Source organism: Aedes albopictus, unplaced genomic scaffold (genome assembly GCF_035046485.1).
Source record: "Aedes albopictus strain Foshan unplaced genomic scaffold, AalbF5 HiC_scaffold_134, whole genome shotgun sequence".
Lineage (NCBI taxonomy): Eukaryota > Metazoa > Arthropoda > Insecta > Diptera > Culicidae > Aedes > Aedes albopictus.
In genome coordinates, this window is record NW_026916746.1 from 20312 (window position 1) to 38769 (window position 18458).

At 36.3% G+C, this 18458-nt stretch overlaps 1 protein-coding gene across 2 annotated transcripts in view; it reads right to left on the bottom strand.

Annotated features, from left to right (window-relative positions):
• The window catches only part of LOC109403746 (sushi, von Willebrand factor type A, EGF and pentraxin domain-containing protein 1), a gene marked incomplete at its 3' end in the record, with an annotated part of 57432 nt that overhangs the window by 19092 nt on the left and 19882 nt on the right, over positions 1 to 18458 (bottom strand). For both annotated transcript variants that reach the window (XM_062843286.1, XM_062843287.1), the window contains 1 exon segment: positions 236 to 313. In XM_062843286.1, the coding sequence (XP_062699270.1) occupies positions 236 to 304 (69 nt within the window).

Genomic DNA, 18458 nt, shown 5'->3' on the forward strand with positions numbered 1-18458 from the left:
TGCGCATCGTGACCGAGCGGTTAGCGGCGTCAGTGGTTTAGGTGTCTCGTAAGCCTCGGAGTGTGGGTTTGATTCCCGCTCCAGTCGGGGAAAACTTTTCGTCAAACGGAAAATTCTCCACTGGGCCACTGGGTGTTATATGTGTTGTCCGTTGTCTAATGTTAGTTATGTTCAGTCTGTGCGGTCACTGGCCGAAGACGGTGTGATTATCTTTTTTTATAATAATACATCATACCTCTGCTAATACTGTGATAAATAGTGAAGCTAACCAAATTATCCTATATGTTACATATTTAGCCATCATTAGGAAAATCTGTGAAAGAACAATAAAATGATCAGTTAGACAAAAAGACAAACCGCGGAGAATAATGAAACATTTAATACAACAATGACTGCACAATGATTGGAATACATCTTCCTTTCATGATGATGATGATGATGATGATGATGATGATGATGATGATGATGATGATGATGATGGTCCCGCCACATACCCTTTGAGCAAGACGATATATCTTTAAGATAATTATTAATTATAAACAATGTAATCAGATTTGCAAACTTAAACGGTCTGATTATTTTTACAGATAAAAACAACATTATAATTGTCATACTATAGAGTAAGGTGGGGCAAAAGTTCGACCTTAGTTGAAAATTCAACTTTTTTCAAGAAATCAAAGCAGATAAAAATAAATGAATACCGTGTGGTGATTCTACCATCCATGGGCTAAAAATTTGCTGAACAAAGTTATGCCAAATGTCTTTTCAATTTTGAGTTACAACTCTTTTTGTATGAGAGTGTCGAATTCGAACTCTTGCCCCACAACTGGGGGAAAAGTTCGAATCTAGTGTTTGTGTAATTTCGATCACCGTAGCACACTATTTCGATGCTTTGGTAATCTGAATACCTAAATACCTACACCAAATATTAAGGTGTTGGAACTGAAATACGCTTCAAAGATCGATCTGGATTTTACCCAAATTAGTAGTTTTCCTCCAAATTCAGATGAAACAACATTTTTATCAACTTTGATCGAATTTTCTCATTAATTCCATCATTTTTAGAGATGATGTGTACATTTTGCAGAATTTTAGGTTTTTACCTAAAGTTGCTACATGACTCGAACTCTTGCCCCACAATTCGAACTTTTGCCGCATTATGGGTAAAATATGATTTCCATTTTTTTTTTTGCAAAAAGTTATACATGCCAAAGCATCTTCAAAATATACCTAGTTACGCCCCAAAATAAAATATCGAATTCGATTTCATTACAATTCCATTCCATGCGTTGGAAGGACCATCGCATATTACAATATTTTGATCAAAAACCAACTTTTTGTCATAACTTTTTTGAAATATTGATCAATTTTCATAATTTTTAGAGTGAAAGACTCTTTTTCAAAAAGGCTTCGAACAACCTTGACACCCGAAGGAAATAATTTGAATTGAGCTCAAAAACTTCAAAAGAAACTCTTGCCCCACTCGAACTTTTGCCCCACTTTACTCTACAGCAAAAACAAAAATTTCAAAATACTGATGCTCTCAACTACAGATATTTGTAAGCATTACTAGTGATCATGAAAAATCAGAAAATCAAAAATATTGCGAGGATTGATAACGTTCGCGCGATGTCAAAACAGTCGGCAATATTCTCATTCTCAAGAAATTCCCGACATTCAACTAGACAACTCACTACTACTCTACAGAATCCTTCAACAGTACAAATCTTCCATATGATAAATAAATACAAAAAAGTCGTTTATACCTGTCACCGCGTGCGAGAGTCAAACTTTTGTAGACTACACAAAAAATAGAATAAATTACGTCAATACAATAAAATTTCATCATCATCATCGAGGCGAACATTATAGTTTATTGGTGCCCCAATAAATAATAAAAGGTTATTCAAAAATGTTCACACAAAAATATCCGTTTGCAGAAACTTCGTCAAGATACAAATTTAGTCAAGTATTAAAAATTCAACAGAGTAGCTGTTCAAAAGGCAGGTTTGACGTGTGAAATACACAGTCTTTGAACCGAGATAATGTTGGTGCTAGTTTTATGTGTGTAGTGTAGGCATCAAATTGAAAACATTAATACCTTTATAAAATAGGGAATTTTGTGAAGCACCGTTCAAAAAATGTGGTGTTCTTACGTCATCCGCGTTTCTAGTATTATACCTATGAATGTCACTTCCTCTTTCAATTCCATCACACAAACATCGAGGCAGCAAACCATTAACTATCTTGAAAATGAACACCAAAGTTAAAAACACAATTCTTTGCTTCACTGATAGCCACTGTAGGGCATCCAATAAGAAAGAGGAGGATGTGAATCGATTACATCTCAAAATCAAACGCATTATTTTATTTTGCTATCGCTGCAATCTCGATATTTGTGTTCCATTAGCTAGAAATAAAATGGAAGAGCAGAAGTCTATGTGGGGAGAGATGATTGATTTATACAAATGTATCTTGCTAGCTATTGTTAAATCGTTCTTCAGTCGGCAGAGAATTCCATACTTCTTGGCTATTTTCTTGATGACATTGTCAATATTTCAATCTGTCATCAATAATCACGCCAAGATGTTTAATCTCCCGAACGCGTTCAAGTGTCTCTTCATCAATTTTAACCAAGACGTTTTCGTTTACTCAGCTACGCGAAATGACCATGAATTTAGTTCTATCTATGTTCAACTTCAACTGTTTGTATTTTAACCATCTACTCAGAGAACGCAAATCTTCATTCAAATGGGATATGGCTTCGCCTAAACTTTTAGCTGCAATGAATAGCACGGTATCATCTGCAAAAAGGTTTATATCACAATATCGTAAGATTCGTTTCATGTCATTAATGTGCATAATAAATAAAATAGGCCCTAATACACTTCCCTGCGGAACACCAAGACTATTGTTCACGGGACTCGAAACAGAATCGTTAAATGCAGTCCTTTGGGTTCTGTCACACAGATAGCTTTCGAACCATTTATATGCAGAACCCGAAATTCCAAAACGCCTGATTTTTTGTAACAATAAGGGCCGAGAAATTGTTTCAAAGGCGCGTTTCAGATCCAAAAATACAGCAACAATCGTATCTTTTCGCTCTATGCTTTCTTTCCACTTTGCTAATACCAAATTCAATACGGTTTCACAGGAATGACCTTCCCGATATCCCGATTGCTCTGGTATAAGCAAGTTATTACTATTTAAATACGTTACTGGCCTTTAACTACAAGTTCTAAAATTTTATCTAATGTTTGCAACATATTGATGGGACGAAACTCTTCGGATTTAATCGTCCCAGCAACTTTTTGAATAGGAATCACTAAAGATTCCTTCCAAACCTGAGGCACATGCCCAGTTTGCAGAGATTCATTTATCAGGTGCAGCAGGTTGTGGCCGATGACATCAAAGCAATCTTGTATTACCTTTGCATTTACATTATCTACGCCAGCCGTTTTTCCCATAGAAAAGCAAGTATTCCCAAGTTCTTCAATCATTATCGGGTGAAAACATTCAAATCTACAATTATTGTTTATCGGCTGTTTTATTTCATCAGGTTCATCAACTAACTCAATGGATTGGTTGATTGCTGAAACACTATTGATGAAATATTCATTAAATTTGTTCATTATCTTCTAATGTGCCGTTAAAGGTTATGGACCGCGATTTACAATTACTAGGTTTAAGCAAAGATTTTAAAATTTTCCATAACTCTTTGCTGTTGTTTTGATGCTGATCAATTTTCCTCTGTATATATTCACAACGCGTTTGTTTTAGCGATTGCGAATATTTATTAGGCGCAACACAGTACCTATTCCAATTGTTAAAAGTATTATTTCTACGTAACTTTTTGTACAATTTATCTCTTTTACGTTTAAGACGCAGTAGATCTAAATTGTATCAGCTGTTCGAATTTTTCAAAGATACAATTTTCTGTTCAACTAATTCATTGGTACAGGTTTTCAAAACGTCGGTAAGAACAGCTGATTTACTATCCAAGGAACCCGTTGTTTGAAAATCCATGTTTCTCTCGACAAGCCTTGAAACTGCTTGCTTTGAGTATTTTTTCCAGCACTTCAATTTCACCAAATTATCATCTACTTGAGTATCCTCAACGTTAATAACTAATGTTTCATGATCGATTATTTTTAAATCTAAACACGTAACTGTACAAACAGAGTTAAAGTTAGAATAAACATGGTCAATCAAGGTTTTATTATGGCTGGAAATACGCGTATACTCATTTACTTTTTGCTGTAAATTAAAAAATTCCGATAATCGTTTCAACTGATTCGAATTATGAATGTCACACCAATTAATACTAAAATCACCAGCAAAAACGTTTAATTTACTAGGATCTACGAAACTCTCAAGCCAGTTTTCCAAAATAGCAATAAAATGATGATCACTTGAACTGGGAGAATGATATAAACAACCATAGTTCCCCACCTTCATGCCTCGCACAACTGTAATGCCCAAAAACCAATTACCTTCACAAACTTCGTTCAATTGAAGCTTGAACTGAACCGATTCTTTGACATAAATAGCAACACCGCCACACAGAAAAAAATATTCATGTATAATTCAGCGAGAAATCATGCACATAAAGGGAATGCTAGAGTTACTGCATATTTACATGAGATATTATGTAAAATTCCGTTACAATCGTGTAAATTTCCGCCAACCATCGAGTAAACTATCATGGACTCCAACCGGTTACGTGACTATTAGCGGAAATTTACACGATAGTAACGTAATTTTACATGATATCTCATGTAAATATGCACTAACTCTAGCATTCCCTTTATGTGCATGATTTCTCGCTGAATTATACATGAATATTTTTTTCTGTGCAGTGTGTCTTGAATGTGACAAACAAGCAGCTATATTGTAACCCGGAATACTGTACTGTTCAAATGCATCCATATCAACAATATGTGTTTCTGATAAAAATACTAAAAGTGGACGTTTAGCTTCTACAATCTGACGTAGTGCAACGTAGTTTGTAGGTAAGCCAGCAATGTTAAAATATAAAATATCAAATTGTTTCACATTACTACCGGAACTTGGTTGCTATTCATTGAAATGCAAGCTGCTTTTTTTTTTCTTTGAATAAGTCTTTTATAGACTTCACATCCACTAACATTGAAAGCTGTGTGGTTAACGTCCAAATTAAGTTTACGCTCGTTATTCATTTTACAACAATTAACGCATTTCAATACAGTTGACGTGCATTCAGATGTTTTGTGACTTTCACTGCACTTAGAGCACTTAGTGCCGTTCTTGCAATTAGTGCTCACGTGCTCATGATATGAAGAATAAGTAATGCGATGATGTTATCGATGAAGTCATTTCATACTCATCTTATTATAATGTGCAAACCCGCGCAAATGCTGAGATCAAGTCAATAATTAATTTGGGTGTTGCCATGCTGAAGGTAATGATATTTTATACCAGATTACAACCTACTGCAATATCTATGAAAAATAAGCAAGAAAAATGCAAGAAAATGGAAACCAGTTTTGCGCACGTTTACAGTTGATCAACAGAAAAAAAAATCATTGAATTACTCTATAACTCGATTTTCTTAAAAAATAACGGAAAAAAATGATGACAAAAAATTTTCGAAAAAATATATCTGACAGACGTACGATCATCATTCGCCATACGAAGTTTTAAGAAAACGTGCGACGCTCTTATTCATTGAGGGCAGAAAATTCGCAACTACTAGGGAATACCATGCGAAAGGCGCCTGAGTTTGATTGATATATGTACTACTAGCTTGTAGAACAGCAAATAACTAAATAAATAAAAAAGTTACCCGTCTGTTCATGTGTTTCAGTTATACACAGTCAATAATATTGATTATTATGAAGAAACAGTGAGATGAAAATTGTGATGGAAAATTGAAATTAAGGTACCTACGGCTTGAAATGAACACTTATCGATGTAAAATAAACACATAGGGGGATTAGGGGCATAATGGACACCCTAAGCAAATGAGTATGTTAGACCTGTATAACAGACAAAACTCAACATATTATCAGTTGGCTTACAACTTCAACTTGTTTCCTACGTATTTCAATCATTTACAGCTGGTAGAATGTCATTATTGTGAAGAAATAATGAATTGAAAACCGTGTGTTTTTTGGGGCTGGCAGGAAAGGTACGGGGCGAAATGGACACCCATCGGGGCATAATGAACACCCCTGCATATTTTATGCTGTATCTTTGAGAATGTCGACCAGTTAAGTAATTTGAAAAACGGAGATCAATACCACAGATATAATACTCCATCTTAGACGAGTTTACATAACTTCAAAGTTAATTAAATAAACTTTAGGCTAAAATAATCAGATTGGTTTTTTCCAAACATTCTAAAACGCCTAACAGTATGCAATGCGCGAACATCCATTTGTAATTGCCAGTGTTCATTTCGCCCCGAATCGACTACAACATTAAAATTGTTATTTTTAGTAAATTCTGATCAAAAATAAAATACTTCATCCATTGCTAAATCTTCGTATACATGTAGATAAGCTAACAATTCACTTGTTTATATGGTGGACACACTCAATTACTCGTAATACCTTATTTGCTGCTGCTTCGAAATTATAAGAAATCCACCATATGAAAAACATACTTCAATTTTTCAATGATATTTTGGTTATTTTGAAGGAATATAAACGGTACTTTTGAAAAAATAGAACAATGACTTGTTCCTTTACACTTATGCATTGAAAGTTTTACATAAAAGTCAACGGTTTCGGCAAAAACAGGGGTGTCCATTTCGCCCCGGGTGTCCATTATGCCCCTAATCCCCCTACATCATATGCTAAAAAGTCATATGCTAAAAAGATTTCATCGGCTAGCGAAGCGCATTCAGAGTACGACAAAATACAAAAATCAGATTGGGAAAATACCCTAAACATGTTGCTAAAAAGTCATATGCTAAAAAGATTTCATCGGCTAGCGAAGCGCATTCAGAGTACGACAAAATACAAAAATCAGATTGGGAAAATACCCTAAACATGTTCTGCATAGAGGTACAATACCTAAACCACTAACTTGTGTGTATTCTACGTCACTCCCGACAAACTTGCAAAATGTGAGTTCTTTACTTCGGAAGGGAAGTAAAGTGTGGGTCCCGAGAAGAACTAGCCTAGGACTAAAAATCTCGTTAATACAGATAAAAAAACATGTATTCTACGAATATCTGGGAATAGTGATACTAAGTATTACAATACTTTAATAAAAAAACAACAAATCTTCCATACAAGCAGTGATTATTCATTAATAGAATAACACCAAAAGCATCCTGAAAACGAAATCAATAACTCATTAAGGTACTTTATTGAAAGTAACTTAACAGCTACACTAATTCCAAATTTAGTTATTCATACTATTACTTCCTAGAGTTCGGGGTGGCCGAGACACATGGCAGTGTAATGTGATTTCAGGTGTAAACGATTACAAATTAAAATACAGGGGGTGGCCAAAAAGTTTGGGGGAGGCAACTTGCTATAACTATGAGTTCAACATGCTATAACTTTTCATAGAGTGCATCAAAAAATCTTATTTTGACTGTTTGTCAACCTATTATATGTGCATCATTGATACAAATTTGGCCTCGATTGATTAATCCTTCGCAAAGTTAGAACCGTTCGAGTAGACCACTATTGTTTAGACAACTAATTTTTGAGCTGTCATATAACGGAATTGGTTCACTGGTTTCCGTTATATGAAATTGAATAAAATTTTGAACGTACATTAACAATATAAAAATGCTTTTCAAATGATTAAAACACAAGTACTTTTTGAACGTTAAAAAAGTTATCATGGATTGACACTTTTTGGATTTCTCTCGAAATGATGTAATTTTTTTACATCAATGTCAATAAATTTTTGTGTTGATATCCAAAGATTTCCCACTTCTGTTCTCAAGATATCTCTAATCAGATGTATTAGAGCCCATATAGATTGAGGGAAGAACACATTTAGTATTTTTTTTGTGGAATTGTAAATTTGACTTATTTTGCTGTAAATGAGTAAAAATTTCATCCCGGTATAACTTAATTCGCCGTGAGAAAGTATTACATTTTATAACGTCGTATTAAGTATTTATATATTGATGTGTAACAGTCCGTATAACAACGAAAACTTTATTTAGAAATTCACGATTAACAACTATCTATCATTTGCTATCATCCAACGTCATAATCATTTAATACTGATTGCTCTGCAGTCCCATCTGGATCGTTTAGGTCGCTATCGGTCTCCATCGATTCCATCTCATCGTGAGAGAGAGAGAGAGTAAACGCCTTCCTTGATGTAAACCGAGGATCAGGGTTGAAGCCAGACGTTGTCGTTTCAGACGATAAACGTTAAAAATTTCATTCAATTCGGTTCACTGGTATCCGAGATATGACAATTCAAAAATTAGTTGTCTTAATAATAGTGTTTCACCCGAACGGTTCTAACTTTGCGAAAGATTGATCAATCGAGCCCAAATTTGACCAATGATGTACATACAACAGGTGCACAAACAGTCAAAATTTGAGATTATTTGATGCACTCTATGAAAAGTTTCAGCATGCTATTTTTTTTTTTTTTTTTGTGGGAGAAAAAAATTGCCTGTCCCAAATATTTTGGGATCAAATTTGTTGTTTTTGTTGTTTTTCTTTGTTTATCACTTTGTACGATATTAAAGAAAAAAAGGCACGGACAACGTCTTCAGCTTTCGGCTGTACAGACTGTTTTAAACTAACATTAGACAACGGACAACGGAGCATGCAGCAGTGGAAACGGGGAAGAAACTATTCTCACGAAAAGTTTCAACGCCCGAAGCGGGAATCGAACCCTCACCCCATAGCATGGTGCGATTATAAGCTTGGTGACCCTAACCGCACGGCTACGAGGCTCCACAATATTATATGTAGCAGCGAAGCAGTGTCAAGCGCATTTTAGCCACGAAAAAAAGTAATAAAAACAAAACATTGGGCGCCATGTTGAATCGGATGTTGGCGTGCTAATTCTGGCCCTTCGTCATCTCCCTTATATGTAGGGATGAGTTAGACTGGAATGCCGTTTCAACGGCTATCACCCACATTGTCTTGGAGCAACAGAGGGGGTGGCACAGTGACTCGGAGAATGGCTAGTGCTCACGCTATACAAGAGGTGATCCAAGGGTCCGGTGTCGGCTACGTAGATCATACCGATACCCTGCGGTCGAAATCGACCATTACAACCATTAAGTTGCCGTGAGGAGAACATTATGGTACCGTTGCTGTCGTGCTGTCGATCTACTAGGTTGGATCCGAGCCCACAGTTGGAAAAGGGCCCTCAACAAGGTCGGGGTACAAATTTTCCAAATGGAGTAGAACGTGCCTCTAGAACCGACCTACTAAAGGTCGGGGCAGCTGGAGACCCCATGTCGGCACATCCTTCTGTGTGCTCGCTGATAAGGCCTTACTTGTGAGAAGGTCAAATCACTGTGCACGCAATTCTTGAGATTTGTTGTGCAGTTGGAAGCAGGCGTGGTGTCGCGGGAAACTGGGAAGTTCCAGCATGCCCAAGTAACCACGGTGCTGATGCCGTATTGCATGCAGATATACGGTGTATTTAAAGCAATCATTACTTTGCATACACACCTAAGGTTGATTTAAAGTGGAAATGGGCAATTATGCGACTGCACCAAGATTATATTAGTATAATCTTAATTTGATTATATAATTGCCCATTTCCACTTTAAATCAACCTTAAGTTTGCATGTAAAGTAATGATGGTTCTAAATACACCGTATATCTGCATGAAATAAGGCTTCAGCACCGTGGTTACTTAGGTGCTACGTTGGTGGACTCCCCAAAGCAATCAATGGTCGTTGCTGAAGCAATACCTTCTTGATGATTCTGAAGAGACGAAGGGTTTGGCGACCATATGAATGCTGTTTAGTGGGTCGAGGAAAGCTTAGTCCAGGCTTATAATTTTGCTGTTACACTGTTGATCACACTGAGCCGTTGTCGGCGCAGGATCAGCTGGTCCATTGAAGGCTGTTGTTCTTTTACAGTCGTAGTGCCGACAGTGTTTTTTAATGATGTTTGGTGCGCTGTTCCTGGCCGTTGAGTGATGATCGTAGATGGCTGGAACTGTTGATCGATGGATGGCTCTCGATCAAGCGGAAAGCAGACAGTTGAAGATGGCGGTGGTGTCTGGTGTACTACTTTCTGTGCACTACACAATGACAAACTGGTAAAGGAGCTGCGGATAGTAGCAGTCGAAAAATCTAACAAGAAGACCGAAATTTTGCTACACGCTTGGGTGCTGATATTTGTTTTGTAGCGCACACAGGGTTTGGAATTGCAAAAAATGCTGATATAAATAAAAATGAGTTTGAAGTCCTTTTGAGGCAACGAAACTCACGAATGGATGAACCGATCAACATGATTCTTGTATGGCTCGGTTCGTATTCATGGTGGCTGTGTTTATGAGTGGAAAAAGTTACGAAAATTAAATAAAAAAAGTAAAAAAAAATGATAAAATACTGTTTTTTATGAGCTGAAGAAAAATCAACACGATCTAAAAAAAATCAATCTAGAGTGCGGTACAACAATAGCTTCAACAGTTGTCAATCCACCACAGCTTGGTAAGACAAAGTTTGCCGGGACAGCTAGTTATTAATATAATTGAAAATACTGATAAAGTATTGAAAAAATAATAATTAGAGATAAAATTTGGAAATAAACTATGTTTCCCAAGGAGTTAGAATATCAAAGATCTTTATGAGTGATATGATTGCATCGCTCTTATAACATCGGAATCACTTTCTGGATTTTTTTTTTTTTTTTTTTTTTTTTTTTAATAATCTTTATTAGTATCTCAATCAATTTTTACATTCTTCAACTTAATCTAGGTGTTCTGTGTATTATAACACACTTTCATCCTAATTTGGTGAAATAAATTTAAGCTATTATCAATACTAATTAATAACATATTACATTTCATTTGCTGTAGCAGTTAAGATTTTTTGCAGGCTTTATTTTTCACCTGCGTGTCAGAAATACATTTTTTTCAACTTATCCTAACCCTAACCCACCTTAAACTAATTATACAAAGAGCTAATCGTAGCAATAGAAGACTGCAACGATTTTTGACGAAAGTTGGCAATGATTTTAGTTGACATCTGTTCCAATGTTTCAATATTAGAAATTTGATGCAACTCATTAGTGCTATACCAGGGAGGCAACTTCAGAATCATTTTCAAAATTTTATTTTGAATCCTCTGAAGTTGCTTCTTTCTGGTATTGCAACAGCTCGACCATATTGGGACAGCGTACAACATGGCCGGTCTGAAAATTTGTTTATAAATCAAAAATTTGTTTTTGCGACAAAGTTTTGATTTTCTATTAATAAGTGGGTATAAACACTTAATGTATTTATTGCACTTAGTTTGAATGCTTTCTATGTGGTTTTTAAAAGTTAAGTTTTTATCTAGTAAGAGCCCTAGATACTTAACTTCTTCCGACCAATTTATTGGAGTTCCCCTCATAGTGACAACATGTCTACTTGAGGGTTTCAAATAAAGAGCTCTTGGCTTATGTGGGAATATGATAAGTTGAGTTTTGGAAGCATTTGGAGAAATCTTCCATTTTTGCAAATAAGAAGAAAAAATATCTAAACTTTTTTGCAATCTACTACAAATGACACGCAAACTTCGCCCCTTGGCTGAGATACCTGTGTCATCTGCAAATAACGATTTTTGACATCCCTGTGGCAAATCAGGTAGGTCGGAGGTAAAAATATTGTATAAGATTGGTCCCAGTATGCTGCCTTGTGGAACACCAGCTCTTACAGGTAATCTATCTGACTTGGAATTTTGATAATTTACCTGAAGTGTTCGATCCGATAAATAGTTTTGAATAATTTTAATAATATATAGTGGAAAATTAAAATGTTTCAATTTTACGATCAAGCCTTCGTGCCAAACACTATCGAATGCTTTTTCTATGTCAAGAAGTGCTACACCAGTGGAGTAACCTTCAGATTTATTGGAACGAATGAAATTCGTTACCCGTAAAAGTTGATGAGTAGTCGAATGACCATGGCGGAATCCGAACTGCTCATTGGCAAAAATAGAATTTTCATCAATATGAATCATCATTCTATTTAAAATAAGTTTTTCAAAAAGTTTACTGATAGATGACAGTAAGCTAATTGGACGATAACTAGAAGCTTCGGCAGGATTTTTGTCAGGCTTCAAAATTGGAACAACTTTAGCATTTTTCCATTTTTCAGGAAAATATGCTAACTGAAAACATTTGTTAAATAGATTAACCAAAAATGATAAGCAACTTTCTGGAAGTTTTTTGATGAGAATATAGAAAATTCCGTCATCACCCGGAGCTTTCATATTCTTAAACTTCTTTATAATAGATCTCACTTCGTCCAAATCAGTGCCCAATGAATTGTCGAAAATGTTCTCATGATTGAGAATGTTTTCGAATTCGCGGGCAACCTGATGTTCTATTGGACTAGTGAGACCTATACTGAAATTATGCGCACTTTCAAACTGTTTGGCAAGTTTTTGTGCTTTTTCAGAATTAGTTAATAATATTTTGTTATCCTCTTTCAGCGCAGGAATAGGCTTCTGAGGTTTTTTCAAAATTTTTGTCAATTTCCAAAACGGCTTAGAGCCGGGGTTTAATTGAGAAACTTTATTTGCAAAATTTTTGTTTCTCAATTCGGTGAAACGTTTTTTAATTTCCTTCTGAAGATCCTGCCAGATTACTTTCAAAGCAGGATCTCGAGTTCGTTGGAATTGTCTTCTTCTCACGTTTTTAAGACGGATCAGAAGTTTCAGATCGTCGTCAATAATAACTGAGTCGAATTTGACTTCACACTTTGGTATTGATGCGCTTCTAGCTTCGACTATAGTACTAGTCAAAGTTTCGAGGGCATTGTCAATATCAAAATGTGTTTCCAATGAAACATTAACATCTAAATGGCTATCGATGTATGTTTTATATGTATCCCAGTCAGCTCTGTGATAATTGAAAGTAGAGCTGATGGGATTAAAAATCGCTTCATGGGAAATTTGAAATGTTACAGGAAGATGGTCAGAATCAAAGTCAGCATGAGTAATCAATTGGCTACAATGCTGACTTGAGTCAGTTAAGACCAAATCAATTGTTGAGGGATTTCTAGCAGAAGAAAAACAAGTGGGGCTATCGGGATATAGAATAGAAAAATATCCTGAAGAGCACTGATCAAATAAAATCCTGCCGTTTGAATTGGACTGAAGATTATTCCACGAACGGTGTTTCGCATTAAAATCACCAATTATGAAAAATTTGGACCTGTTGCGAGTTAATTTTCGCAAATCAGATTTAAGAAAATCTATTTGCTGGCCAGTGCATTGAAAAGGCAAGTAGGCCGCAATGAAAGTATGTTTACCAAAGTTTGTTTCAACAGAAACACCCAAAGTTTCAAAAACTTTGGTTTCAAATGATGAAAAAAGTTGATGCTTGATGCGCCTGTCAACGATGATAGCAACTCCACCACATGCTCCATCTAGGCGATCGTTTCTATAAATAAAATAGTTTGGGTTTCGTTTGATTGAAGACCCAGGTTTTAGATAAGTTTCAGTAATAACTGCAATATGCACATTATTAACTGTTAAAAAATGGAATAGCTCATCCTCTTTACCATTTAGAGAACGAGCATTCCAATTTAAAATGTTCAAAAATTTATTTGGATCCATTACCAAAACGTAATCCAATTACTATTTTATTTGTAAATTTAACTCCAACTTGGACTGCTTCAGCCATAGTTTGAGTTTTGAACATTGCATCAATCATTTGTTGCAATTGTTCAGATAAAAAGTCAAAATCGGAAGCAGACATGCCTGAATCACGTGCATTTTCCGAATTTGATGTTTGGTGATAGGAATTATTTGAATTTTGCTTACCCGCAGCCACATGGGCATAGGTAGCTCGATTCGTTTGAACAAAATTAGAAATATTACTCACTCCACTGCTGGAGGGTAGATTATTCGCTCGAAGGTTTGTTTGGTGGTTAACTACCTCCGGTGAATAGGTACGAGCGGTATGAAAATTATTCAACCGATCGTTGATGGAAGAATTTGTGTTGTTAGAAATTCTACCTGCAGAGTTTCGGGTACGACTAGCGTTCCCATTCATCTGCCGGGCACGTGATTCGACAACTTTTTTGCGGATAGGGCAATCCCAAAAGTTTGACTTATGGTTGCCACCGCAATTCGTACATTTAAACTTCCTGGTATCTTCCCTTACCGGACAGTTGTCCTTGGCGTGAGAAGAACCTCCACAAATCATGCATTTAGCATCCATGTGGCAATGTTTCGTTCCGTGCCCCCAACCTTGGCACTGACGGCACTGAGTTGGGTTCTGGAAATTTCCCCCAGGCTTACGAAAATGTTCCCATGTCACTTGGACAAGGAACATTTTCTTCGCCTTTTCCAAATATTTCAAGTTATTTAGATCACTTTTGTTGAAGTGAACTAAATAAAATTCTTGAGAGATACCCTGCCGAGGATTCTCAGAGCGGGTTCTCTTTTCCATTTTTATTACTTGGACTGGAGTGAATCCAAGTAATAAGTTGAGTTCAGTTTTGATCTCATCAGGTGATTTGTCATCACTAGAGAGACCTTTTAATACGACTTTGAACAAGCGTGCAGACCTGTCGTCGTATGTGAAAAATTTATGTTTCTTCTCAGTAAGGTACTTGAGAAGAAGATCCCGATCTTTCAGGGTTTCCGGCAATACGCGGCAGTCTCCTTTCCTGGCAATTTGGAAGGAAACCTTGATTCCCCTTATGGAGTTCAAGATCTCCTGCCTAAAACCAGCAAATTCACAGACGCTGACCACGATTGGCGGCACCCGTTGTTTTTTAGCAGAAATTGAAGTACCTGGGCTAGAGGCATCCTCAATTTGCTGTTCCGAAAAATTGTTCAGCGTTTCATAAGGATTACTCATTTCAACGAAATTTTCATCCGAAACAATTGTTTTAGTAGAAGGAAGCGGAGAAGCTGAAAGTTCTCCTTTCCTTTTAACTTTGCCGCGTTTAGCGACAGTTTTGAAACCGACTTTTTTGGAAGGAAGCGGTGAATTCAAGGATTCACCCTTCCTTTTGTTCGATGATGCAACCATGATTTAATTTGAAGCGACCTTCCAGGAGGTTTTTTCCCTAATCGGTGTCCAAGTAGGATTACCACCGTTTCACGGAATTTGACTTCCGTAAACGGGTCCAACGAATAATCGAAGGCACGGGTCCAGGCAAGGATCGAAAAGGAATCAGTAGGTATAAATTTAGCGCTGAAAAGTGCTATTGTGGGTAGTACTGAGAAGTACTGTTGAATTGCTTTAGGTAGTAAAACTTCCTGCAGCAGAGAGAGCTTACGTCCGCACAGCACAAGAGTACGATGCGAACTGATCACTTTCTGGATGATTTTCTCCATGAAGTCGCCTCTCCACTTTATTTGGAAAGCTAGATCGAAATGACTGCAGATAACTTGATAGTGCGGGAGGCATTGTATATTTGATCTTATGACAATGTTTCCGTCAATCAGTTTAGCAAAAGAAACATCTATGCACCGACACACGCCTAAAAGTATTCAATGCCTTCGTAATTTAATGTTGTGTTCAACATTTTAGTATTTATTGTCGTCGCGGGGAAACACGACTATCATTTTTTTTCCAAATCCAAATGTAAAACCTAACAAGAGACGTAGTACGTTGGGCAGCGAATCTGGTCCTCTTTCTTGCGCACTTCACCCGACGTACGTCCGACGCACGGTTTAGGGGGATGGTAACATAAGGCTGAATTTCAAAAGGCTGAATGCACAAAAGGCTGAATACGAAAGGCTGAAATTGAGAAACTGTATTATAAGGCTGAAATAACAACAGGCTGAAAATTGAAAAGGCTGAAAATACGCAATTCAAGTTATAGCACTTCCTCATTTTCTTGGAGTTATGCTCCAACTGAGGTACAGCCAGCTTCTCAGCTGGCATATCGTGTAAGGGGCACGAAGATGCTCAATGCCAAAGGGAGTCATGAAACATTTCGTAATGAAAAGTTCTTGGCCGGAACACGTAACCCTCAGCATGGGCCTTAGTTTGTAAACAGAGCTTAGTGAAGAGGCTAATGATGCATACCAACGAACACAGAAAGGAACTGATAACATTTATATCGTTTATTTTTCCTTCTTTAAACATAAGCTATTCTTTCTAGTCATGTTGTTTCGGAGATTGTTGTCGTTACGGATACTAACAATTTCATACAAGTTTTTCCCTAAATAGCTTAGAATGGCCATGAACTAGGAGACGGTAGGACGGCCAAACGTCAAGCTCAAGCAAAACCAATGCGAGTGCCACGGCTGGGAAGTCGACCAACAAGCAAATCTTCAAATAGGCCTTCAAATCAGTGCATGCATGTAATTATTGTAAGTGTTAAGGTTATTTTTTTGGCTGGTGCGTTTGAAAACTAGTTGAATAACTATTTCAGCCTTATGTTATTTTAGCCTTTTGATGCATTCAGCCTTTTGTAATTTCAGCCTTTTGTGTTCCAGCCTTTTGTTATTTCAGCCTTTCGTAATTTAGCCTTTTGTACGTAACCCGGTTTAGGAGTAAATTCGATTTTTACGTGTCAGAAATTCCAATATTTAACTGCAAGAAAAATAAATTTACGAAAACAATCGTAGCCATGAACGTGGGTAATTTTGAAGATGTCCCTCGATTGGCTTAATATTCAATGATCACGAAATTACTGACTGTATGAAGAGGAAGAGCGAAAATAAAAATGTGTGTTTTGAATATTGAGTGCAAAAATAATCAAATTCGTGCTGTTTTCACTCAATGACTTTGAACTCTTTGCACCCTGACTCTAGCACCATTGAAGTTTCCTCAAAATGAAAATGTTATTTTCACTCACATGAAAAATAACGGGTCACCCAAAAAACCAAACTAAGTCGATCTTCGAATTGCAACTGATGACTAAGATCCCAGTACTTGTTTTAAAAATGTGTAACTAAAGATAATACTGTGACATGGAAAATATTAAGAAAATCTTATGAAAAATTTACAAAGCTATCCCATTTTACGGTACAGGTATTCTTCGCTATAACGTACCCTCGATATAGCGAATTCGATATAACGTACATTTTGCTTCGATATAACGTACAACATTGAAAATTTTTATTTTTCCCAGGAATAACCCTCAGATAAACTACGGAATCACTCAAATCAATGTTGTGTTGCAGCATTAGCCTTGTTACCCATAATTAGCGCAATTTGGGAAAAAATCTGTGTGTACGTTATATCGAAGCAAAATGTACGTTATATCGAAGCACAAAAAACGAAATGTGTTTTTCGTGAAAACTCATGTTTTTCATTATTGGTCTCGTGAATTTCACCGAAGTTATTATCATGGGTTAATTTCACGTGAAATACATGAACACTAGTATAAAAAATATTAAATTTTTCTCTGCTTCGATATAACGTACACTTCGATATAACGTACAAAGAGAATTTTTTTTTGTACGTTATATCGAAGAATACCTGTACCTCCTTTTGGTAGAGCCAGGTATCTGATCTTATTTGATGTTTTCTGCATGTATATAAACCCAACTCATTCAACAATTGTTTCCCAATTTCTCTCATAAGTTTTGTTTGGAGGATACAATGCTGAAATAGATAAATGTCAGCTCTCGTTTTAAGAATGTTACTTTTGCAATAAATAATAGTAATTTCTGTAACGAGTTGCAGAATGATGATTTTTACAGCACGAATTGTACATTTATCCAACAAGGCTTGCCGATTAGATAAATATGACGAGTGCTGTAATAATCGAGTTTTGCAACGAGTTGCATACAACATTGTTTACAATGAGAAAACAAAATCACTTTTAAAAGTTATCATCATGCTTCCTGGTGGTTGAACGGGATCACTCACGTGTTCCATCAAGTTAAACGCAAAACGTAAGCTGTGCTATAACCGTCACAGTTTTTCAAGCTTTTGACGTGGAAACACAGGTTGTTGCGCAAACAATTGCATTATGATTCTTAATGCAACCCAAATGAGTTGCATTATGAATTATAATCCAACAGCTTTTTATAGTGAGGAAAAGTTGGCCGTAATGACACTAAAACGGCAAGTATAAAATTCAATATTATAGTGCCAAGTTGCATAAAAACATAATAAATACTAAACTATTAAATAAAAATTGTTTCTGTACCTTAATAATCATTAATTTACTAATGCATATATTAGTTATCTTGTTGTACATGGAATGCACATGAAATACACAGTCCAGTGCCACTAGATCAATATTATGGCGGCACATTCACCTGCTCTCTTTTCACCCGAGCTACTGTCGCTCATACCCTATTTACATAGCACGATCAAGTAAGGAAAATCATTTGCCGT